Here is a 26,211-nt window from a genome sequence, read left to right as displayed (position 1 = left end):
AGCCCCGACCCAACCCACAGGAGGATCACTCACTGAAGGACGTCCCCCCAATACCCCTTTGCATGAGAGAGAGAGAGAGAGAGAGAGAGAGAGAGAGAGAGAGAGAGAGAGAGAGAGAGAGAGAGAGAGAGAGAGAGAGAGAGAGAGCGAGAGAGAGAGCGAGAGAGAGAGCGAGAGAGAGAGAGAGAGAGAGAGAGAGAGAGATGCAGGTAGAGCCGTTGGGACACCGAAGGGGTCTGATGGTCTGATGGCTTTCTTTCTTCTCTCCACAATAACTCGCCTCTCGCAGCCTCTCTAGCCTCTCCAGCCGCTCCTCCAGCCTCAGGTTTCCATGCGCCGGGGTACACACACACACACACACACACACACACACACACACACACACACACACACACACACACACACACACACACACACACACACACACACACACACACACACATACTCTGCCTTCAAGTCACCAGAGGAGGGTTGTTTTTTTTTACGCGCCGCGGAAAGAATAACATCATGTCAAACGAGACGTGGCGCGTCTCCTCTGCGCGCCGCCAGTTACCGCAGCTGTGAACGCGGTGCCGGTCCGCACCCATCACCCAGAGCAGATGACCTGAACCGGGCGGCCGAGGCGGTTGCAACTCCACCACTTGTTCCATAAAGAGAAGACTTATTGATAACCATGGCGGACCAGGTAAGGCGAAGCCTGCTTCTTCCCCACACACCTTCCCCACCTCGTGCGCTCTGCACAATAGCCTAGGCTACACGCACGCACACGCACACACACGCACGCACGCACACACACACACACACACACACACACACACACACACACACACACACACACACACACACACACACACATCAGGTAGGCAACAACATGTGTATCTTATAGAATAACACGAGATCTAATCATTATTTTGTTTTTATCCAGGGCACTTTATCCCCGTCACACTAACTCTGTATGTGTCCGTTTTTGTTCTTCATCTTTATTTCCGATATGCTTTTATGGACATTATTATGGATACTTCCACCGTGTGTGTGCGACTCAATGGGGACTTTATAGTAACCTTCGTAGTAGTGTTCCGCTCTGCATGCTCTCCATCTGTATACGTCTGTCTGTACCATTTGATCACAGAGTGAATTGCACTGAGCCGACAGACTAAACGTGCTTTGGAGGACCGGGACTCCAGCAGACATAACTATAGGCTTCAGCTGGAGCAGCAGCAGACAGCGTAATTGTGCTGTAGCGACGGAGGGATGAAAACATTGCCTGTAGTATTCATTTTGTATTGTGTACTATTGTTTGCCCCAGTTTTGCTCGACAGCTTGGCGAGGGAAGAGGATATTAACCCTTGGACACGCGAGCTCAACCCCTCCCCCCCGCCCCCCTCCATGCTTAATTGATTAGCTCGTCCAATTAACCCGAGTGAGGCTGCGTGAATGATGCATGGGCGTATTACATTACGTCACAGGTAGCACACCTCAGCTGCATGAGCGACACATGCATTATTATACTGTGCTGCACTATACTATACTAAACTATACTATATTATACTAGACTAGACTAGACTATACTATACTACACTATACTAGACTCGACTATATATTACTATATTATACTAGACTATATTATACTAGACTACACTATATTATACTAGACTAGACTATACTATACTAGACTCAACTATAAATTACTATATTATACTAGACTAGACTATATTATACTATATTATACTAGACTAGACTATACTATACTAGACAGACTCGACTATGTATTACTATATTATACTAGACTATACTATATTATACTAGACTAGACTATACTATACTATACTAGACTCGACTATATATTACTATATTATACTAGACTAGACTATATTATACTAGACTATACTATATTATACTATTCTAGATTAGACTGTATTAGAATAGACTAGACTATACTATACTATACTAGACTCGACTATATATTACTATATTATACTAAACTAGACTATATTATACTAGACTAGACTATATTATACTATACTATATTAGACTAGACTATACTATATTATACTAGACTAGACTAGACTATACAATACTATATTATACTAGACTCGACTATATGTTACAATATTATACTAGACTAGACTATATTAAACTATTCTAGACTATACTACCTAGACTATTTTTTATATATTATACTAGACTAGTCTAGACTAGATTAAACTAGACTATATTATACTATTCTAGACTAGACTATATTATACTAGACTAGACTATATTATACTATTCTAGACTATACTACTTAGACTATATTATACTATACCAGACTATACTATATTATACTAGACTAGACTAGACTAGATTATACTAGACGAGACTATACTATACGATATTAGACTAGACTATACGAAACGGTAATAAACTACATCATACTATATTGCAGTGTCACAGACATACCACTATTGTCTACTATACTATACTATTACATTACATTTAATTTAGCTGATGCTTTTATCCAAAGCGACTTACAGTAAGTACATTCAACCATGAGTACAAACTCAGAACAACAAGAATCAAGAAAGTACAATATCTTCAATAAAGTTAAACTACAAAGTGCTATCAGTAAGTGCTATTTAAGTACTACTAAAGTGCTACTACGGTGCTACTTTTCCTTCAAGTTGTCGTCGAAAAAGATATGTTTTTAGTTTGCGACAGAAAATGTAGAGACTTTCTGCTGTCCTGATGTCAATGGGGAGCTCATTCGACCATTGAGGAGCCAGGACAGCACAGTCGTGACTTTGTAGAGTGTTTAGCTCGCAGTGACGGAGCTACAAGCCGATTGGCAGAAGCCGAGCGGAGTGAAGGTGCTGAGGTGTACGGTTCTATATAATAGTGTACTATACTATATTTTTCTATACTATTTTATATTATATTATACTGTACATTACTATGGTATTATATGTTGTACAGCACTATACTATACTAGACTATGTCATACTATATTACACTATGCTATTCTATATTTTACTATGTGATCATATATTATACTGCATTATACTGCCTACTATTCTATACAGTGTTATACTATCCAACAATACATTACACAACACCGTACTATATTGCAGGACATCTCATAACACTATTGTCTACGCTACATTCTACTATACTATACTTCACTAGACTATACAGTACAATACTACACTGCATTACACTATATTCCTACATTATATACAACATATAAGCTGCACTACAATTGTAAACAACTACAGTACTTCATTGAATACATAATACTAAACTGTATTATCCTACACTATATACTACACTATCACACTATACAATACAAACTAAACTATACTTTCCTTCACTATTATATTTTGTACTGCACTACACAGATGTGGGTGTACAGGCGTAAACTTATTCTACTACTATTTAAAGTATATTGAAAGCTATGTTAAAAGTACAGTACATGAAAACAAAGTTTTCATAACATTTCGCTACGGGAGACAAAAGTTATCAATTTTTTAGGTACAACTGGAGCTCCACTCTAAAAAATCAAATGCAATGCAATACGGTCAACAGCCCTGAGATAAATCTTAACTTTGTGACGTTTATAATCTGTAGTTAATGTTGACACCGTGTCAGAGAGACGTGCTCATTCAGGTTATTGTTATTTGCGAGACTTCCCTCTGTCGTTGTGCTGAATTGGTTTGCATTATCCTGTTATTGTGTCAATACCCTATAATTAAGCGCCAATACTGTACTTAGCTTTGCCACAAGCAGACGCTTGGCCGTGGAAGCCCAGGGGCGCTGGAGCTAGATTAATTGCTGTATTAATATTGATGAGGGTTGTCCATGGTTGACCTGCTGTGGCTGCAAACACACACTATTATGCACATTGTTCCAGAGAAAAGCACTGACATCTTTCCCTTTTTTAATTAAACATTTAAATTGAAATGACTGTGGATGGAGATCAAGACTTTAGGTTTCTGACCCATTTCTGTTTGAATTAATGCGGTGGTCACTATATGTACACAGACAGTATAGTAGAGTCACCTGGCAGCACTTACACGTTACACACAGCTAGAGCCTCTTCTCCTCCGTCCCTCTTCCCCTCTCTCTCTGTGTGTGTCTTTTTAAACCTGCTGTCATTTAGCATCTTCTTATCTTCTGTCGGACTTTCAGCAGCTCATCCTGCCCCCCTCTCCGTTACCCTCCTCCTCCTCTCGTAGGTTCCCTTTGACAAGCTCTGCATCTTCATCTGCATCTTCCTCTCACACTGCCACTTATCTGACTCACCTCCGCCGTTATCACCTCCCTCCTCTTTACACATATAGGCAGTGGAAACACCCTTCCCCCATTCTTCAGTGATAACATTTACCAGAATAGACGGCCTTATTGCACATGCAAATCTGCAGCCTGTGTGCACCTCTTGGACTATTTGTCAGAACTGTCTGAGACTTACGCATCTGTCTTTTGTGTTTTCCATCTCAATGTCATTCTAGTACAGTATGTTTCTCACCACGGCGCCCCCCCTCCGGCGTGGGAGCACACCACTACCTCTCAAACACCAGCTGCGGAGGGAAGAGGCCGTATCCGAGGACTGTGATTGGATCCCGGGCATCGAGGAGCCGGCCATGTTGCCTATCAGCGACACAGGGGTGACTCGGGATGAGTCCGGCAGCCAATCAGCAGTTGCCCAGTTGGCTTACCACAGCCATGGCGGGGCACTGAAGATAGTGCTACTGGGACAGACTGGCGTGGGCAAGTCGTCGCTAGCATTATCTCTGGCCGGGCAGTCCGACAGATCCCTCTCTATAGACTCTGAGACGCAAGCTTGTGGTAAAAACTTGGATTGGAATTGGTGGAGTGTATTTTTGTGTGTGTGTGCACCTGGCAAACGGCCTTAAGGGTTAACTTTAGAAAAGCTTCATTCAGACACCAAGTGTGAGAGGAAAAGGGTACACTTTCTTTGACAAAGGTTTGGATTACCTGGAGGTAGGGATTACCTACCTCCAGGTAGGTAGCTTAGCTTAGCATAAAGACTGGAACCAGGGGGGAACAGCAAGACTGGCTCTGTCCAAAGATAATACAGTCTGCATAACACCTCTAAACTTGCGACTCATTAACAACGAACAGCTAATTGAACAGGAAACAGATGCTCTATGGGGGTTGTGTGCTGGCAACTGGTCGCAGAGAATTGCCAGAGGATTTCCCCCCTTTTTTTTACAATCTTTATGGAAAGCTAAGCTAACCAGCTGCTAGCTATCGGTTGGTCGCCAGGTCTGTCTGTTACACAGCTCACTGCAACACAGAGGATAATCAGCCCTGGTCCTCAACTAGCCCGTTGACGAGTCAGTGTCACTGAGAGACGACTGCTCGCCCTCATGCATGAAGCTCACTTTCCCCTGACTCACACCATACAGTATTCATTACGTCCCATGTTGTACACTCGGAGTCATGCATCATAAATGGATATAAAAAGCACTTCCATCAAAGAAGTTTGTACACTATGTTTCCACTCCCTTCTTCATTCCAAATATTAGCCAAGTGCTAAATCATTCAATGAGCTAAATGTTCAAGGTGTAAAATAATAAATAAAAACCAACTAAAAATAAACTAATCAACACCTATTTAATTAACACATTTTTGCTAGTTTTGACCAGATGCTCTAGCAGTCCTGTAAGCGGGTTAACACTTCACCAGTCAATACGTGTCATCGCAAAGTAATTAGCAGTAAATTACAGCAAGACCTTATTAAAACCAGAGGATTTGCTGTGCTGTCTCTATTTCAAGCTATTTTGGGTCGTATTTTAAAAGCTGCCGTGCAAATAGAGGTAGCTTATTTTCTCTGAATTCATCAATTCATTCAAATGGTCAACAACCATTTTTAGGGTTTTACCTTTTTTCTTCTTTGTAATAAGAGATTTTCTTTGCAATTTACCAGTAAAATGCAGCAAATGGAAGCATTTTCTACATCTATATTGTTGCTATTATTGTCAACCAATTCCATGAAAAGCCACAACCAACGACAAATTGATCCAATCATTGTTTGTGTAGTCAAAGCATGATATATCGTAAAACATGTCACCGAGCCACACTATTGTCAGATGTTTCTTAAGATACTGTAGATGATTTTGAGGCAACTTATCCTTTAGATTGGAGTACAAAAATGTCTAGAAATGAATGTCCTCATAAAGGTAAGGAGCAGATTTATGCAGTAAGACTTTCCAAACATGGCCCCATAACCCAATTTAAACATCTTTAAATTGCTTCAAAGTGTCTCGAGTAGATCAAGGACATATTTCAAGACCCAACATTTTCAAGTTAAGCCATTTCTCTTTTGTTAATATAGCAATGCATACTTTCATGTCATATTTTAGAATTTAAATATATATATATATATATATATATATATATACATATATATTTATATATATCACACCCCTACTATTTCCTGGCAGTGTGGTGTTTTTCTTTACACTGTGTGCTCATGTGTGTAAAATGGCTATTTGCTTGCAGGTGAGGGCTACGAGTGCTCAGTGACAGTCGACGACGAAGACAGCAAACTCATCATTTTTGACAACTGGAAACAGGTGAGCTACTAACTGTCAGCTTCACATTCAGTCACTCTGTCTTCTTAAACGTGGACAATTTTGTCTTTTTGCGCTTGGCGTACCTTCTCTCAAAGCCACCAATTAACTTCTCCTGGTTTGACATTCGTTGCTTGTTCATAAGAAATAGAATAAGAGAAAAAAAAAAGCATTTCTTAGATTTCTGTGATGGGCAAATCATAAGATAAGATAATCCTTTATTAGTCCCGCAGTGGGGAAATTGCAGGATTACAGCAGCCTTGCACAGTAGAGACACATAGTAAAAACAATCAAGTAATATAAATAAGTGTAACGATCCCTGTTACCCCACGAGTCTCGGGCAGCACAAAGAAGGCAGCACACTGTAGTTGGCAGGTCTGTAATCAGCTTTATTTCGGATAGTAAACGTGCAGGTATGGCTGGTCGTCGTTCCCTCGACTGTCCGCCGTTCCACCGTCTCTGCGACCTGTCCCCACTCCTCCTCAGCCACTGCTTATATGGGAGACACAGTTCCCCCCCCCCCCCCGCACACACAAACAAACAATTCCACACAGCTGAGGCTGATCACACTGATCACACCTCATCCCGGCACCTGTTCCCTGAGTCGCTTCTCCCCTCCCCCTCTGCAGCTGCGCTAACCACGCTCCTGCCACCACAATAAGATAATTAATAAACAGTAGTAAAAACAGTAGTAAACACAGTAAGAGAACAGTACAGTAGCAATTTTAAATTAAATATACAAATGGAATAAGAGTATATAAAAGTACTTAAATGTACATGTGTATTGGAGTGTAAAGAGAGTGTGTTGTAAAGAGTGTGTGTTGTCTTCTGTGGTTTTTATGTGTGTGTCTGTGTGCTACACTTTGCGGGGAATCCTGCAGGAGCAGCTGTGCCCACTGTACTCAAACTTCTTTTCTTTCTTTTTTAAGTTCTCTCGTTCGGAAAAAAAGTGGAAATCGCTCTCACGTTAACCTTGCTTGTTTCAATTGGAGATCTTCAGTTAACATTTTGGGTGATGGCTCAAATTGCTCCATCCACTGAGCGGAACAGTGCGAGTAAGTTAATACGACCCTGTGGCGATGTTCTTCTGAGCCGGAAAAAATTGAGTTGTGGCCGGCAGAGAACAACAGCATCTTGTCAAAATGCTCCTACACTCCGACGACATTGTCCATGCGGCAATTAATACCTACCATTCACTCTCTTTGTTGTTGTTGTTTTTTATGTGGTGCTTGCTCGCCTCTCTCCACTGGCTCTTTTCTGTTGTGGATAACTCTCGAGTTAATTACATGTGTTATTCTGTGCGTGTTAATACGAGGCAGAGCATTAAGGCTGAAGCAACAGACCCAGGCCAGCGGGAAGCTTGGAATAACTCCAGAGCCGTCAGCAGTAAGGGGGGAGGCAGAGAGGACTGGACTGCCTCCCAAATCATCCGCCAATTCATGCTCATGCTTCTGTGCTTTTAATTTTTTTGTGGCGATGCTCATTGATAAAAGTCACATATATCCACGTACGGACAGAGAAACTTGCACACACCGAGTGAGTTGTGCAGTCGGATGTCGTCCAGCTACCTCTCACGCGCCGTGGCCTCAAACTGGTACAGCATTAACCGCCAGTCCAATGATGCTGGGCTGCAAGTGTTCTCCATGGGGCACCACAACCTACACCCAAGTTACCATAGAAACATGCAGAGACACACACACACACACACACACACACACACACACACACACACACACACTACGCACATAGAGGACTGACTCAATCACTCACTCGCACATAAGACCATGCTAGAGCAGTCAGCATCCAACGCTGTTGGCTGTGGAGCTTCTTATGTTCACTGGCCAGCCCGGACAGCGCCTCATTGTTTGCCTTGCAAAAACCGTTACATTCACACTCTGTGATTGTTCCTTCAAGTGCTCTCTTGGCTTGACTCCCAGCTGATTGACACATGAAGGTCTAGCTGGTGCTGTAATCTGCCCAACGAGAGCAGCGCACAACAAACCGCTGGTAAAGTTTAACATGAGTGCAGAAACATACACTACATGCACTCTGCTGACAGATGTGCTTGCATGCGCGTGCGCGTGTGTGCGTGCGTGTGTGTGTGTGTGTGTGCGCGTGTGTGTGCGCGTGTGTGTGCGTATGTGCACAGGCCGCATCGGCATGGTCAAGTGTGTGAAACATACCAGCATACACGCGCACAGAAGGCTGAGAGTCTGCTCAGCCAGACGCTGGGACGTTGTGAGTGTTGTCGACATCACGTGGGGTTGGATGGTTTAAATAAGTCATCCGTTGGCCCAAAATAGAAACACTGGCACACTTGGCCTTGACCTACCCGGCCCAGGCTGCCGTTCGCCTTTAGACTGACGTTGGTTGTGTAATGTATCTCTTAAACAGCTGACTTTTGTATGTTGGGGACCCAAGTGGGATATGGAGGTCACTGAGATCCAGATCCTCTTTTTTCTGCCGCCTGAGCGCGTGTCAGCAGTTATACTAAGCTCGAGCCAGTCCAGGAGTTCCCATTATTATTTGATAGCTTGAAATAAAAACATTTATTAAAGGCAACCAAAAGGTGCAGCCTGAGGCCTGTAAAAAATGTACACTAGTGATGTATATGTGCGTGTATATTAACGTGTAGTGAGGAGAATTTGCTGCTGCCCCCTGAGGACAAAATTGTTTATTATGGTAAAGCAGGATGTAATTTGGAAGAAGATAATTGCTGCTTGACCACATTCTTTTTCTCAATTACGAGGGGAAGAAAAACATTGTTCCACCATCCAGTTCTTGGAACAGAGACAGATTTTGGCGCTGGCGGGGTCCTTCCCAGGACAGTTTCCTCCTTCCTGTTTTGCTGTTCTGTAGCCTCATGAGAGTCGTTCTGGACCATTTACAGTTTCTCCTTTCTTATCCTAATCCACATACGCTATTATACCTTAACAGTCTTGTTTGTTTTAGCCTCTGTTGGGAGTCACTGCTCAATTTGTTTGTGTGGAATACTGTGAACCAAAACACAGAAATGGAAAAGCTTCAGGCTGCATTGTATTTAAGGGATAAATATCAAAATCCTATTAATTTTTTTTAATGGAGCATTCTAAATCAAGTGGACGGCACAAGCTGAGAAACTCACGGAAAGGTTTGATTGTCTTGACAGAAAAGACATGATCGATAGACACATTTTAACTGACATTTCAGCTCGTTCATCATTTTATCAATAATCCAATAAAAAAATCAGAAGAAGGGCCTGAGCTCTGAATGCATCACTGTATGTCTACTGTAGTTATAAACATACCATTACTGAAATATGATGTGATGCTACAGCGACCCCGTCAGCTAGCTAGCTAGTTTCTTGGCTAGAAAGCTTGCTACACATGCTTCATTTTTTATTTCAATGCCCCTGATGGTATTTCTGAAGTAGCCACTTTAACTTTGAATATACTAATATTGACTTGAGTTATTGCTAACAAACATTAGCATGAGATGAAATTTATATCAGTAAGCTAACTGTCTAGCATAGTAGCTAATGCTAAAGCATTTCTGTCACAGTCTTGTCTTTCTGTCCCTCCTCCACAGCCACATCCCCTCATCCCCAGGACCCTTCACTGTCCTTTTCCATCCATCCACCAGGTGCCCTCTCTCCTTTCCCCCGTTGCATGGCTGCCCCACCCGTCTACTTAGCTTTTTCCACGGTGGCTCTCATCAGCCCTGCAGTTACCTGCAGTTCCCCCAGCCCACCTGATCCACCTGTTCCTACGTCCCTCATCAGTTTTCCACATATTTAACCAGCCAATTTTCTTTCACCCCTCGTCAGCTCTTCCTACAGTTGCTGTTTCTTGTTTCGTGGTTTTTCGTTCGTCTGTCTGTTATCGTAACGTTTACCTGGATCAGTGTACCAGGCTCCCCTACCTGTCTGCCTGCCTACCTGTAAGCTATTTCCATTAACACATCACTGAATTCATCATGCTGCCTCCTCAGCCTGCACTTGGGCCCTATCTCTGTTGCCCTTAAGCTCGACAGCCCCAAATGGGGGTCTGCACCTCTTTTCCCCCGTGTTCCAGTAGTTGTAGGAACCCCAAATGAGTTCTAATACTTTCAGATTTTCTTTGCGAAAGAAATGTATATAAAAAAAAACACTTTTATACCATATTTTGATCATAACTATGAACATCCAGCATGATATGAGCCAGATTCCCCGAAAATGCCTCCTTGAGCGGTCCCCGAGTTTTTTAAACTGTATGGTTCAGGGCCTTAACAAAAGCCTTACCTACACAATAAAAATAAAATCACAATAAAACAAAGCATTAGCATGTTAGGAAGGAGTTTCAGTCAAAAAACGGTGTCGTTCAGTAAAAAATGGAAAACGTACAAACATTGGCCGATTTGGTCATGCTGGGTACCGAAATGTTCAGCAGCTTCCGCTTGTGCTGTATAGCGAGGTTTTAGAAATGTGGGCAGACCAGGGAGGACTCAGGACTCATAAATGTGCGCCGGAAAAAGAAAAAAAAAAAACTCCGGCCGTTTTGTGACTTTACAGTTACTAATAGGGGGTTTATAAGGATTTTGTTAAATGGACCAGTACTTGTATAGCACTTTTCTAGTCTTCCGATCACTCAAAGCGCTTTAACACTACATGATATCATTCACCCATTCACACACTGATGAGAGTAGCGACCATGCAAGGTGCCACATCAGGAATATAAACCATAGGCGCAGCTACGTGAGCAATTTAGGGTTAAGTGTTTTGGGGCGTTTTTTTTTTAAGTAGTACAGTAAACATAAACAAAACATAAACAACATAATGCAATACTTGTATCCTGGAATGAAATCTTCAGAAGGGTGGGGTCAGAGGTCAACTACAGAATAGGGATTCTGGAATTTGCTAATGACCACTTTAGCAGGCTGCAGGCTCCACATGCTCATATTAAAGCCTGAATCTGGGTCATGTAGGGACACTCCCTACACCACCCTCCTGTGTGTGTCTGTGTGGGGTGCGGTGGGCGGATTATGCAACAGTCTTCGAATGTTTCCCCATGTCTGTGCTATGATGTAAGCTGCATTTGGTGATGTGGTCATTTGTGCTCGGCTTACGCAGTGCTTATGCATGTGCATGTGTGTATTTGTGTGCGTGTGTGTTTGTGTGTGTGTGGCCTAGCCAGTGCAGGCCAGATGGCCTCTGTAATAAATTCCCTTAGGGAAGCGTTGTTTCTATGCAGAAGAAAGTAAGTGAGAGAAAGAATAACAAACCCACTAACTCAGCATTCCATCTGCAGTAAGATTCATCATCCTATTATCAGATTTTGACTTAGCGATCTGAGATAAGGTGCTCTTCCATCTCCTCCTCTTGCTTCTGCCATCTCTTCCTTCATTCATCACCCCTGCATCTTTATTGATCTTTCATTTTGCCCTGACAGGCAAGTCAGACAGATGGAACACAAGGCAAAGAAGCAGATGTGCACAAAGCAGGCGTTTGCTTTTGATCACGCGAAATGGTCGCATTAGTGTCTCTGTATTTGTCTGTGCATGTGTGCGCACTCTGTGGCTGCTTGTGCAAGCAGGTGGGGATGTGTTTGACCTTTTGTTTTCATGTTAAGCACCTTAAGGTGCTTTGCTCATGTATCTTTGTTCTGCAAAGCAAATTGCTTGGGAGCCAATAGACTGCAAAGGTTTGGGTTCTGCGTTGCAGGCGGTGGGGGCCATGTTGTATAATGAGGGATGAACACACCCATATGCTCACGCACTCGCTCTCCAAATGTGGCCAAACTGGGGCCGTGTTTTCCGTCTTGTTTCACAACTGAGAGAAATAATAGTTAGAGTGCTTGCAGAGCCACAGCGTGTTATGCAAATGATGCCTGATAAGTGATTCATTTTCCTCACTGTTAATGGTTACTGATGTAGTGTCTGGCTGGAGCACAATGGTTCGAGTATGTTTTTTAGTGCATGTTAATGTACGTGTGTATAATGTGTATTGTCTCTGTGAAATACTTGCGAAACATATGAAAATCCGAGTTTAGTGTTCCGATAAAGGCTGTTCTTTTCGACCACAACTCCGCTGATAGCTTTGAGAACACAAAGCTCAGATGCAGCTTGTCACTGTAAAAACCATGATGAATCTCCTTTTCAAAAAGAAAAATATGTCTGGATGTTGCACTGATAAGAACGAGGTTGGAAGCCATGCTTTCGGTTTTATTGGATGTGCTTTTCTTATCGACATCTGTGCCAGAAACAGGAAGCTGTGGAAAAATGACTTCTTAGAAAGCTTGGTTTGTGAGCCTTTTTTTTTTAAGTGGTGGAACAGATAGGCCTGTCTGTCTGTTCATCGTAGCGTTTGAAGGCCTGAATGATTGCCCTGGTGGGCTGTGTTCAACAGAATGAGAAGCTACAGCATAGTGGAAGGAAGCGCTCTACCAATGTATCTGCAGGGTATATTATCCGCCGATAAAAGCATAGTAAAAAAAAAATATATGTATATCTTTCGGAAGATAATTAACATAAATTGCAGTACAAAAGTGGCAAATATATGTTTGAGGTTATTTATAAAGAGTAATGTCATTATCCTGCTCAGTATTGTTGCAGTTCTTTATTGACCAAAATCAAGGGGTCCTTGATTCTAGTTTACGTTATGTGTTTATGGCAACAAAAATTCAGTACTAGTGGTAAGTTTGATGGAACTAAAGCAATCAGTAAGCTTTATGTTAATATGCAGTCATACATTATGTGAAAGAGGCATTTGGCAGAGACACTACAGCATGTAACCCAAAGCAACAATCACCCACCATTATTTATTCATAATTTCAATATAGGGCCAGCATTGTAGCGTTGAATATAAATATTGTCAACTTTCGGCAGCGTCATTATCTAAGCATGAGGAGCTCAGCCTCAACATTTGGAAAACCTCAATCTGGAAGCAATCTGTTGTTTAGAAAAATCATTGTATGCTCTTGCATTAAAGCCCCCCGGAAAACATGGTTTCAAAGCTTCAGGATTTGTACAAAGACATCAGAAATGTACTGCCAATTGGGTAACAATCAAATTTAAAGTTTGTTCCCAAAAAATACCAAACATAAAGTATCATTATTCAATTGTTTGACAAGCAAAACTGTCTGCTTCATCAATACTGTGTGTGTGTGGTTTGATTAAATTTAACTGACATGGCTGGTAAACGGCAAGCCAGGCTTCAACTGTCATCACACTTTGATTCAGATATTGCGAAATCCTGATTGGTTTATGGAAATGCGGGACATCACCTTTTTTCATTCAGGTCCCGCCCCCTTTCAAACTAGTGATAAGAGCACAAGGCAAAGCATCACAGACAGAAAGCTCTCAAGTAAACAACCAAAAACTGTGTTGGCTGAAAATCTTGTGTTTATGTACGATCCCGTTGCTCATAGTAGGAAGATGCTTGAGAATATAGCTTCCCAGGGCCTTTAAGATTAAGTTCCCTGAATTAGAAGGGGCCTGGACCAAACCATGAACAGCGACAGACTAAAAGTATGCCGACATACTGTATGTTGACCGAATATGTGTCCACATACTTTTGTCCAGGCAGTGTGGCAAGGCGGTGAGTGTAAAAGACGATGCCAATCGTCTTTTACACTCACCGCCTTGCCATACGTGAAATACGTCTGTTACAAAGCACAGACGTATTTCAGGAGAAATGGCAGCCTGATGAGTTATTTGTTATTACCGGTAAGTTGATTAAAATTATATTTTGCTGAATGCTCACTGATGTGTTTGTATTTGCATATGATTTGAATATTATTCTATGGGCTTGGCTTTTTTCTGTGGTAGTCCATGTGAATATGTGTGTGCACGTGTAGGGGAGTAGGTATTGACAGATGGCCTGCTCTCTGTGAAGAGCTGCTTAATCAAGAGAAAGAAAAAGAGGGAGCTTGAGGGGAGAGTTGGCACTGTCCTGAGTTGCTCTGCCTCCGTTTGATAGAGAGGTGTATTTACTTGGTCACAGTTTTTCTCTCCTGAAGTGCTCCATCACACTCTTTGTCGATGTCCACTCTCTGTTCGTACTCCTATATTCACTAAGAGCGCTCTCTCTCTCTCTCCTCTCTCTCTCTCCTCTCTCTCTCTACTCTCTCTCCTCTCTCTCTCTCTCCTCTCTCTCTCTTTCTCTCTCTCTCTCCCTCTCTCTCCCTCTCCCTCTCCTCTCTCTCTCTCTCTTTCTCTCTCCCTCTCCCTCTCTCTCTCCCTCTCTCTCCCTCTCTCTTTCCCCCTCCCCCTCATCCCTAAATCAGACAGTGACAGGTGGCGGAGCTGCCTTCCACGCCAATGGCTCCGTGCCCTCCCCCTTTCTCCGCTCCCTGTCTTTTCCTGAGCTACGTCAAACAGACAGAGTGCCAAGGCTCTCCCCATGAGTTTCCTGCTCCGGGGTCTGATCCGATACTACTTGGCCACTTGAGACCATGTGAATTTTTCAGGCGTCTGAATCTCCCTGGAGGGCAGGGATTTTCCTTCGGGGCTGTGGATGTAGGGCAAGGGCATCGGAGCACTTGCACACACACATGCGCACGTGAGCGCGAGCGCGCACACACACACACACACACACACACACACACACACACACACACACACACACACACACACACACACACACAGGCAACAAAGCTAGCGGGCAGATTGGGTTGCCTAGAGGGAATAACATGTTTTCATATTGATTTAGTCACCAGCTTCAGAGGCCTATTTCCAGTTTAAATACAAGTTGATTGTGTTTGCAGTTCTATAGGTCAGAGATTTGCAGTGTTCAGAAATAACACAATTGGAAAGTAAGGGATTAAAACCTCAAATAGAATTCTACAAACCCTCTGGGCATGTTTAGAGTTGAGTTAAAAAAATAACTTCTGAGCTCAAGACTGTAATATGAACTTTATTTCCTGGTATATCCCTATAAACAGTGAACAGAAATACTTTGTTGCAGTCTACAGTCACAGTCTGGCTTCACTACAAGAACCCTATATAGATAGCGTAAAACGTAAAATATAGCGAGGATGCCAAGGCATCCAAAAGTCAAAACTGTCATGTTTGAGAATAGGTAAAGAAACAACGTTAGTGCAAGACTTGTAATGTTTTCCATTAGATGCAGCGTTGCAGACAGAGTAGAGACTGAGACTCTGGATTCTGGATCAAGCAGATAGAAATGTGATGTTGTCAACCAGAGTGGAAAAATAGTTCTGTATCTAACTTTGGAGTGACTTTAAAGAAATTGTAAAGCAGTAGTGATATATTTTGGGCGTCTGGAATATGCTGTAATCACAACATGTAGCCTGTATCTGCCTATTTATACATACAGCATTTATTTGGAGTCATGGTTCTTGCGACCTGGTAGATGTTGGTTCAATATTCAGTAAGAATGTATATATTTTTACCTCATTTTTGGTCTCCTTCAACTCCAGAAAGACATCCTGGCTGTTCAGCAGGTAAATGATTGACTACATTAGCCAGCTAGTCACTAACATTGTCTGTCTGCTCTGCTGTTTGATGCTGGGCAGGTAGTTTTTTGCAGTAAATAGCCACCTGCTACAGGGTTGATAAGAGCAGTAAGACTGGAACAAACAATGAGCTGATAGGTGCTGAAACGCTCCACGGATCCATAGGGAACTGTACAATTGGTGGATAATTGTTGGTGGGTCTTGTTTTATGTTTTTAAAAAAAGGGTATTTAAGGGCGATATGAACAACCACAAAGTAAAAGGTTGATGTTCTTCTGAACAAAGACGGTGAATCATTTAAAAAGCTAAAATGACGTTAGACATAAATGGTGCATACCTAATCCTCATGACCACAGGGTTCAGACTTAAATCCTAAATGGGATTGCATTTCACTCTACATTTCACAACCACAGGGTATTAATTTGACTAAACCCTGAACCATATGGCAAAGTCTGTGAGTCTCATATCACTTACCAAATTAGCAGACCTTTGCTTGATAAATAGCATAAAGGTCAACAAATGATTGAGTGGGAGGAATTTGGCCATTGAATGCTCCCTTGATATGATGACTTTAGTTGGGATGGTTCATGAGAACCTTGCCATGACCTATTTTACACCTGTAAACCACCTTCAGCCCAAAGTGGCTGATAGAATCAGAGATAGAACGCGAGAGAGGACAAAGAAGGACCCGGACTAGGCTGTGCAAAGCTGCTGCTGCAAGAGCACTCGGGATAATTGAGCCTCTGTGACCAGAAGCCTCGATGGGATGTTCTTATGGTGAAACTAACAGGAGATTCAAAGTGAAGCATGTCTTGCGTACAGTCAAATTTTAGCAAAGAATCCTCTGCATCCTACTATGGGACAGTGATAAATGATTTAGTGCAGCCTTCCTGGCATTGGCACTGGTGTCCTTTCAGCTCCAGCAGAAAAACAAAATAAAGACATAAGGATAATTCTGAGTTTAAACATGTTGTTTCAAGGATAAATTGCTAGTCGTCGATGTCATGGAAAGGGTCTCGCATAACCTGACGTCTCACACCTGTTTAGCTGTCATCGGACCTCTCCTTTATGTATGCAGTGCTAATCTACTCCATCGAGGTGTTTTATTCATGTGAGCTATTGTGTCCACAGGACTTCTCCACTCTACAGTGTGATGTGTGTATCCTGGTCTTCTCAGTGACTGACAGGCGGAGTTTCCACCGCACCGCCCAGCTCCGCCTCCTCCTCAGGGAGTCCCAGCCACACACACCAATCATCCTGGTGGGCAACAAGAGCGACCTTGTCCGTTCCCGTGAAATCAGCGCAGAAGGTAAGTGAAGTGTGCAAGTACGTCACACAAGAATGCAACTGTCCATTTGCCGAACACAAACAAGCGATTGTCCAATCATAGCTGAGCAGCCATATGTGGGTATGGCAGATTTGTCAAGCTATGGACTCCTCCTAGTGGTGAGAGAGGCCATAGGTTTGACCCGAATCTAAACGAGAGAATAATTGCACAGCTTTGCCATCATAGTGTAAAAAGCTGAACTGCAGTGCTGATACTGATATTCAGTAAAAAAAAAACTTGAAGAGTATGTCATAAAAAAAGTATAATATCATACACTATGTATGATATTATATTAAATCGCACAATATAGTATGCCAATAAAAGACCATTTAAAATAATATAGGGTAGTATACCATGAAAAGTTCTGAAAAGGTCATATAGTTTAAAGTATGTCATAAAAAATGTAACAGTATAGTGTGGCATAAGAAAGTCAGAAGAAATTCTAGATTATTAAATGCCATAAAGAAAAAAAAAGAGAGAAAGAAAAAGTAATATTATATATTTGAAAGAAATTATAAAAAAGTCATAGTTTTTCATGGGTATTGAATCAATGTTCAACGAGGTCCAATAAGAGATCATTTCCTCACGCAAAGGTCCGGAACATCACAATAATGTCTAACTTGCGCTATGATTTAGTGCCATAATTCTTAAAGTAGCGTAGCAGTTGTATTATAGTCTGTATGTAGTCAACATCTGACTGTCAAATACAATAAAGAAAGTTCAATTGAATAATATCTCACAATATTTATTGTCAGTTTTCAAATTTAACTGTATAAATGATAAATACTCTAATAATAAATAGATGTTCTTCTCTCATTTCAATTACAATAAGGGTTGTATTTAAAAATGTAAAACAACATTTCAGAAAGCATTTCATTTTAGAAACATGTACATAACTGAATTGTTCTTGCCCTGCATTCCTCTCATCTTATAATGGGACTTTATCTGTGGTTTTTGAAACCTCTTGTTTCAGCTCCATTCTCCTCCATTCTCCTCTAGCTACAGCGAATCGGCGAATAACTGTTTTTAATATTTCAGCTGATAAAATCCACGGTTGACAGCTACAAATGAGAATCTCCTTTTTGTCTACCTCTGTCTCACACAAATGACCCACTGTTTAAAAGTAAAGCTGCCACTATTATCATTATAAACCGTATCCCATATGTACAAAGCAAAGCTAACTGTGGCGCGCTGGGAGGTTAGCCAGCGCTTAGCTGCACTGGTGAACACAGCTGGGTAAATGATGCAAGAGAGGAAAAGCACAAGAGAGATTTGAAATTAAACTTCTCATTCGCTTCTTTTCACTGCCTTTTCAAGCAGCTCTCCAAATGAAAATAGAAAATGGAAAATATCTTGTAATTACAGTGGCTATGTGTACACATATGTAGTTAGGCACATGCAGACATAATATCTCCTGGAAATCGATGGTTGTGGGTCGTGTACAATTCATTCCTTTTTATCCTCTTCTCTCTGCCTTGACTCATCTGTCTCCTTGCCCTGGTATTTTTATATCATGACATCAGTCTCCATTCAAAGGACTCATGGGGGTATCTATCTTTGATAAGCAAAATACATGTATTCGCTGTTTAAAAAAAGCCAGGGATAAATGTTCAGTTGCTTAACTCCTTGTGGGAAGACAATTATATCATCTATTGCTGTTTTAAAGTGGTGGAAATAAAGAATCTCTTTATTGTTATGCTCTTATTGTTATGCTCTTTTACCACATTGAATCACACAGGGTGTAACCTGGAGGCTTTTTGAAAATGATGCTGCAAATGTCTGCATGTTGGGTTATTATGACAGACCCAAATCACCCAGTTGCCATAATAAATTAAATGACTTGTAATCCAAGTGTGTGAGGTAATTACATGATATTTTAAATTTAAACTAGATTTTCAGGTGACAACGTCTTAAAGACAAAGCTGGGTAGAAACAAAATAATGAAAATATTGCCAGGGTGACTACTCTGGATACAATATGATCAACAATTAGTAGATGCTGTAACTGCTGCCCTTTTTTAACAGGGATGAATGATGAATACAGTTGATTATTTTGTGTTGCATGTTTGTATTACATTTCGGTACATTATTATCATTATCATTAGTATTTTTCGGTCGATCATTGTCAAGAAATCCTAAAATCCTCCACTGTGATTTAATGTAAGAAAAGAAAAGAAAACATGGAAAAGTCCTCGCGGATGAATCATTTTTATAGCCATTTATAAGTGTTGTTTTGAATGCAAATTGATGAAATCCTGTGAATCTAAGCGCTGTTAAATATCATTGTGTTGAGCAGCAAGCTCTACAGACCTTCATATATTTTGGCGTGCAACACTGAAGAATGGTCTTGGCAAAACAAATTTACTGAAGAAGAAACACGATTGCAGTTAGTGATGCCTGAAAATCCGCTGAACAGAGATCAGACTCCAGGCAGGTTGGACCTTTTGCTGGGCTTTGAGTAATTTATTTTGTAGCACCGGCAGCTCACCCTATTACCTGAATTTCATTAATGTTTCAAATGCAAAGTGGGAGGAAATGCCGACCGCACAGTTTGACCTTGATTTGAACTTGCACTCACAGTGTACAGTATGGTATAAAAACTCAAAATGTGTTGTCATCTCTGCAATTTGTGTGTACTCGCGTTTTACATTCTGTTTCTACAAAAAAAAAACTACTGTCACATAATGAAATATAAAGACAACTATTCTAGATGTTACCCTATCCCTCCCTATCTAATCCTCTGGAGGGGCTCCATCTGTGTTCCTTTGGTGCTTGGCACACGGTACATCTCTGCTGGGATTATCTCCCTCTTACAGGATGCCGCTGCTCTTGCTATCTTTATGTATGTTTGTACTCGCCATACGTGCACCGCCGCTTACATGCACACAGAGTGTGTGTGTGTGTGTGTGTGTGTGTGTGTGTGTGTGTGTGTGTGTGTGTGTTTGTGTATGTGTTTTGAGAGTGGGGCTTGTTTTTCTGTCCTTGAGAAAGAAAAATAACACTTTGAGTTTCTAGACCTTCAGACTGAGGATATTCTTTTCACAAAGGCTGTACCATCAATAAGCATCATCTTTCCTTGCCTGTTCAGAATTCTCTAACTTCCTCCCTCAACCCCTGCTGCTGGACCCGAGAGGCTTTTTATATATCGTCTCATCTGTAATAAAAAAAATGCAAGTGACTTGAGGTGAACTCCACTTCCAGATACATTAGTGTATGACTCCTCACAAGAAGAATCCATCCAGATGGCAACTTACTGTTAGCCTTCACTTGAGTCTTTTGGCGTTAAAGCTTTTTTTTATGTTACCACTGAGTCAGATGACCCCTTGTAATGCGAAAAAGATTGGAAGTCAACCACTGACAACCCCAAATCCCTTTCACTTTTAGCTCTTTGTTTAAAATTTACTTGACGTTCTTTCTTTTGGTTTCCCCCACCAGGCTGTATGAGTGAGACCCACTACCCTCAATAAACCCCCATGTTAAACCACAGAAAAGTACCGGCATCACGAAACAGCAGAGCTTTAAAGTAAATAAGGGGCTGTGAAGTCGTCTAGAAAGCTGAAGTCCCTGATAATATATTGGTGAAGGCTAAAGGAAAGAGCCAGAAACCTGATTCAAATGGGATGTGTGGCAGTTCGCTAACACGTTATCCAAAAGAATACCACATGACTGACACTTCACGAAGTGACACATGGTAAAAAAAATTCTTTAAAGCAGCTTTAATGTGATTTGCCGAAACTACAATAAGTTTAGGTTGTTAATGTTATTAATAATGCTGTTTACGGCTGTTGGTTGATAATCAAACTACATTCAATAAAACAATGGTAACATAATCAGCAGCTGTGACAGGGAAAAAAAAAGAAATCTACTGTAGGCCATAACTGTCTTCTATTTAGTGTAGAAGACACTGTGTGTGTGTGTGTGTGGGGGGTGGGGGGGCTGGACGTGTAGAAAACCACAGCCCGGGGGTCAATTCTTGTTTGCTTTGCTGTGCAAGTTAAACAGAGGCAGCAAGTGTAAAGATTTGTGTGCATCGATGCCTGCACATCGCTGTCGACTCACGTTCGGTCGCGGCTTTGGGGTATTCTTAAATGACACGAGTGGAAGAAGGAGGGAAGTAAGGATGGAGGGAGGCGAAGAATGAGTAATGAAAGGATGCCTATACTCAGCATATTCTCTCTTTCTAAAAAATATATAAATAAATAAAAACCCAGAGGCAGCGATGTGGTCAGCGATATGGAAATGCTCCATCCCTGCTCCTAGGGCGCCTGACAAGGATATTCGTATGTCCTCTGGACAGGTCACATGTCCTCTTTCTGATATGCGAGCCTGCCGCCTGCCCGGCTAACTAACATACTAAATAAGACTATTTATGGCATATATTGACACTTTTATTCTGCTATCTCTCAACTACCCTCGCTGCTCCATATCTCTCTCCAGCCTTAATACACACAGTGTCACACTGGCACCGTACTTATCATTTGTTCATTTGCTCAATATGGTCACGGTGTGGCCCTGCTCCTCGGGGCTTTGATTAATATGCACTCTGGCTCCGTTTGCTGAGTCGACATTCTTTCTGTCTCACTCTCTTTCCTCTGCCAGTCTGTTTCTCTCTGTCTCTCTCCTCTCCTCCTTCTGCTTGTTCATCTGCCATCTTGCCTGTCCTCCCCTTTCACTGTCTCCTTCGACTGTCTTTGTGACTCACATGTTTCCTCCTAGTTGTCCTCGCCTCCTCTCCTCACCTCGTTTCCTCTTGTTTCCTTTCTTCAGTGGAACTGAACTTTATTAGCCCACTAGAGGGGAAATGTCCTCATTTACTCTCCCCCTTTCCTCTCTTCTCTACACTTGCTGTTTACACTTCTTTCTCCTCCTCATTTCCTCTCTTCTCCTCTTGTTTCCTAACCTGTACTTTCCTTTGGCTCCCTCTCCTCATTTCCATTCTTTTCCGCTCATTTAGCCCCCTCTTGTCCACCCATTTCTTCTCCCCTCTTCTGCCATCCATGTTTCCTTTCCTCGTGTCCTCACGTCTCCTCTCCTTTTTTAATCTCCCCTCTGCTGTATTTTGTTGTTCTCGTGTTTCCTCTTCTTTGCTCTCCTCATCGTTCCTCTCTTCCCTTAGTTTTTCTCTCTCGTTCCCAATTTAATTTCCCAAACATTCTTTTAACAAGTTATAAAGATCTAGTTCAATTCAATCATCTGTCGTAGGTATTAGGATAAGCCCTGTTGACCTGGTTTGGGATTTGTCTTTTTCCTCCGTTTTACCTCACCCTCTATTAGGTGACATTGCTCTGGGTCGACAGCTGCTGTGCAGGCTGGATTATTACACTCAGATCAAATCCAGTTCTCGTTATTTGTGTAGTACCTGTGCAAACCTGTCACATTAAGTAAATGTTCATGCCGTTTAAATGTCACATTGCTTTTGCTATAGTTCAGAAAACTAACAAGGGTTTCACTATGGGGCATGCGTTTTTAGTAAATCGTCTTCAGGTATACAGCTTGAACTGCTTACTTTTTTCTTCTGTTGCTGGAGTGTGCTTGGTCCCACTTTGACAGATATATCGCCATGACAACTGAGCAAACTATTGACTGATGAGGATCATGCGAGTGAAAGCTCTTGAAAAAAAAGGCCCTTGTGTAAATATTCTCCACCAGAATATGTTGTTGTTTTATAACCTCGGTGTTTCTAGCATATTTTTGGGTGAAACATAAAATGTGTCGGTGGCGGGGACATCTTCCTGCAGTCATTTTGAGTTTAATACAGTTATTTTGAAGAGATGTAATAAACCTTAAAAGCCTTTTTTTCTGGACACAGCTGCTCAAGAGCACTCGTAGCCTGGCTCTGGTAGAGGAGAGCAGAGGCAATAAAAAAAAATCAGAAATACAGTGGAAAAAAAATATGTTATTGGAGCTGACAGTGGAGCCCATATGCTGCGGAATGATCTGTATCTGTCAGCTTTCCTTATCATCCGGGCGTGTTTGACCAGGGACAAACAGGAGTTTTTTTGATGAGATACTGAGCCGTGTCAACAGCACATTTAGTCACCTTCCTTTATACAGAGTCACATTGAGATAAAAAAAACGTTGTTGTTTTTCTTTTTACATTTGAGCGCCAGCAAAGAGATTTGAAAAGTAGATAAAAATGTAACCATTTACAGCATTTTGTATCTCTGCTGCCGGTTCTAGGTTGAACCATTTCTTGCTTTGAGACTTTCCTTTTTTTTTTATTACATTACATTTTTGTATGAACTGCACATTTAGATCTAGATCTAGATGAAAATCAATTGAAAAACAAACCTCCTCTTGATTAATTAGCATATTTGTGAAACATTTTTACATCCGGATTTAAACTTATATGGTTATTTCTTTATACAAAGCTTTTAACTATATCACCTTTTCTTCATTAGTGGACGCAGTTCGCTTGGTTTTCACAGAGGTGGATCTTGTTACATGCAAGCTCAGTAACTAGGGAATTTCTTAACCTTGAAATTGACAAAAACAATCCAAATTCATGGTTTATTTACGAGCTTCTCGTTTTCAACTGTATCTCACAGTCCTTTTCAGTGGATGGAGGTCGCTCGATCACATGCCTGTTTGTCTCTAGACTGCAGACTGTTTACGACATGGTTTGAAATGTCCGTGAGGGGGGGGGGGGTAAGCTACCAAGTGGACCTTAAGATATGATTATTTTGTCTATGATGGCTGAGGATTGTGTTTTTTTTTAAAGTACGATGCCAGTATTCTTAAAGTGATAGCGGTACCGTGTGTGTCCCACTGGCTAGTTAATTGCTGTTGATAACCCATGCTCCCAACCCATGGTTAACAGTTAGCGCTGTTAGCTGTTATAATCGCCACCCCAGAGTTCACAAACCTGCGCAGGCATGCAATACGGGTTGTAGCAGTGGATCAATCACGTGTAACATTAAATCCTGGATCTGGGATCAATAAAAAGGATCGATTGAATGTACCGTTTGACTGGAAGGGTTTGGATACTACTTGTTACTGGATTGATTCAGTTGATACCTTAAAAAGGTATCCAATACGGTTCCCCAGCCCTACAAACTACTATTTACAGGGTCAAGAATTGACTTTCATGCCCATCTTACGTGATACCAATCATACAGTGTGCAAATTATAGTAAGCATATAGTTTGAAAAAAATGCTTATTAAACTACCCCCAAAAACTATTTTTCGTTTTTATGACTATTTCTCTTTCAAAAGCCCACGACACAGAGAGTGCCCCTTCCCCACAAAGTGAGATGCTGTAAATTGGCTCCATTTGTCTCAATTTGATGCAGAAGGAGTTTCAAATTAACACTTTAGAGTCTAATAGAGTCTCTTATACATCGCTGAGTGAGCTACCGATGAGAGAGGTACTATCTTGTGGTGAGCCACATCACACAGCAGCTGCTGGTTTCATGATCTAATATCTTGAAATGCCTGCCTCTAATTGCCATTTGCAGCAGTCAGTGTATGAAGCATCAATTATGTAAAACGTGCGCCTTACCAACATCTTCCTCTCCGTCTCTCACCAGAGGCCCAGTCCAGCAGCATGATGTTCGACTGCCTCTACATGGAGCTCTCCGCCTCCCTGGACCATGGTACCAACGAGCTGTTGGAGGCCGCAGTTCGGACGGCAAGGGGCGACTGCGTGGGCGCCGGCTGGACTGACGGCGAGCCCGGGGCGGGCCGCAGGGAGAGCCTGACCAGCCGGGCCAAGCGCTTCCTGTCGGGATTGGTACCGCGCTCGTACGGTCGAGACCGGGATCGGGATCGGGGCCGCTACAGGGAGATGAGCCGCCACCGGGGCAGCAAGATCCTCCGCCAGAAATCCCGCTCCTGCCACGACCTCAGTGCACTGTGATACGAACACACAGACATGCATACATACAGGCAAAGAGACACACTCACATACTTACATGGAGGACATGGGGAGGAGGTGTAAAAGAGGGCGAGGGAGAAGAGGGTAATTCGGAAGATGGTAGGGATTTGCAGATGACTAGCTGTAGCGACAAAGAAGGAGATGGAGGAGACTCATATGAGTGGGGAAAAAAAGAGGGGCGGATGGACGGAAACTTAGCAGTGGCGGGTAAAGGTCGGGCAAGGAGAAGGTGGCGAGAAAGTGGGAGAAAAAGTTGAATAAACAGAGCCGAAATCAGACAGGATCGCAGCCCCAAACCTTTGTGTTCCCCCCATCAGTGAAACCAACTTTGAGAAAGAAGGAGGCCAGGGTTGGACAGATAAACAGAGACACAGACAAGGAGGTGAGCTTGATTTGCTGCCTCCAGCTCGGGTGAATCAGCGAGCGCTCATCACCTAATGAGAGCAGGAGAGAGAACATCAGTGACAGTGGAGAGAGTCACATCAAGATGCTGATTGAATGCTTACTGTGGCGAAGCGGAGGGGTGGATGAGGGGGGGTCACAAATAAACACACATCCAAGTAGCGCGCACTGATTATGTAGAGACTGATAGCAATCTAATGTGTACCTATTGTGAACCCTGTTTTATAGCATGCCGAGTAGACGATGTAAGACGTGACCCTGTAGGTTTACAGTTACATGATACTGGGTTGACTGTACCTCAGTGGCCAATAGCTAATGCACAATCCAGCTAATGTCTCTAGCAATGCCATCTCAAAGGCAAGACCCTTTATTTATAAAAAAATGAAAGAAAAAAAAAGCACATTTGCGCATTTATTTTGGGGGCACAATCTTCACACTGCATCCACCGTTTGTGTCCCGTACCGATTTTGTAGTGTTTGGTGATAATATTTTTTTATACAAGGCTATAACACATCAGCGCCCAAGCCATATTTCCGCTGAATGCATCGTGAGCGCTCAGCACAAAGAACCCTTTACCGAAGTATGTGGAGCGAAAGAAAAAAGGT

The 26,211-nt window shown here is 42.1% G+C and overlaps 1 protein-coding gene across 1 annotated transcript; it reads left to right on the top strand.

The window, feature by feature from the left end:
• Positions 1-544: 544 nt before the first annotated feature.
• On the top strand, positions 545-25,186 carry rem2 (RAS (RAD and GEM)-like GTP binding 2; the record flags this gene model as incomplete). The annotated part of the gene is made up of 5 exons (XM_079220340.1): positions 545-685; positions 4,485-4,821; positions 6,502-6,575; positions 17,134-17,311; positions 24,858-25,186. Exons 1-5 carry the CDS (start codon positions 674-676, stop codon positions 25,184-25,186), a joined length of 930 nt encoding a protein of 309 aa, XP_079076466.1. The 5' UTR covers positions 545-673.
• Between the last annotated feature and the right edge of the window lie 1,025 nt (positions 25,187-26,211).

This window comes from Taurulus bubalis (assembly GCF_910589615.1).
Source record: "Taurulus bubalis genome assembly, chromosome: 1".
Classification (NCBI taxonomy): domain Eukaryota; kingdom Metazoa; phylum Chordata; class Actinopteri; order Perciformes; family Cottidae; genus Taurulus; species Taurulus bubalis.
Note: the sequence above shows the minus strand (reverse complement) of the source record. Positions and strands in the feature narration are given on the sequence as shown.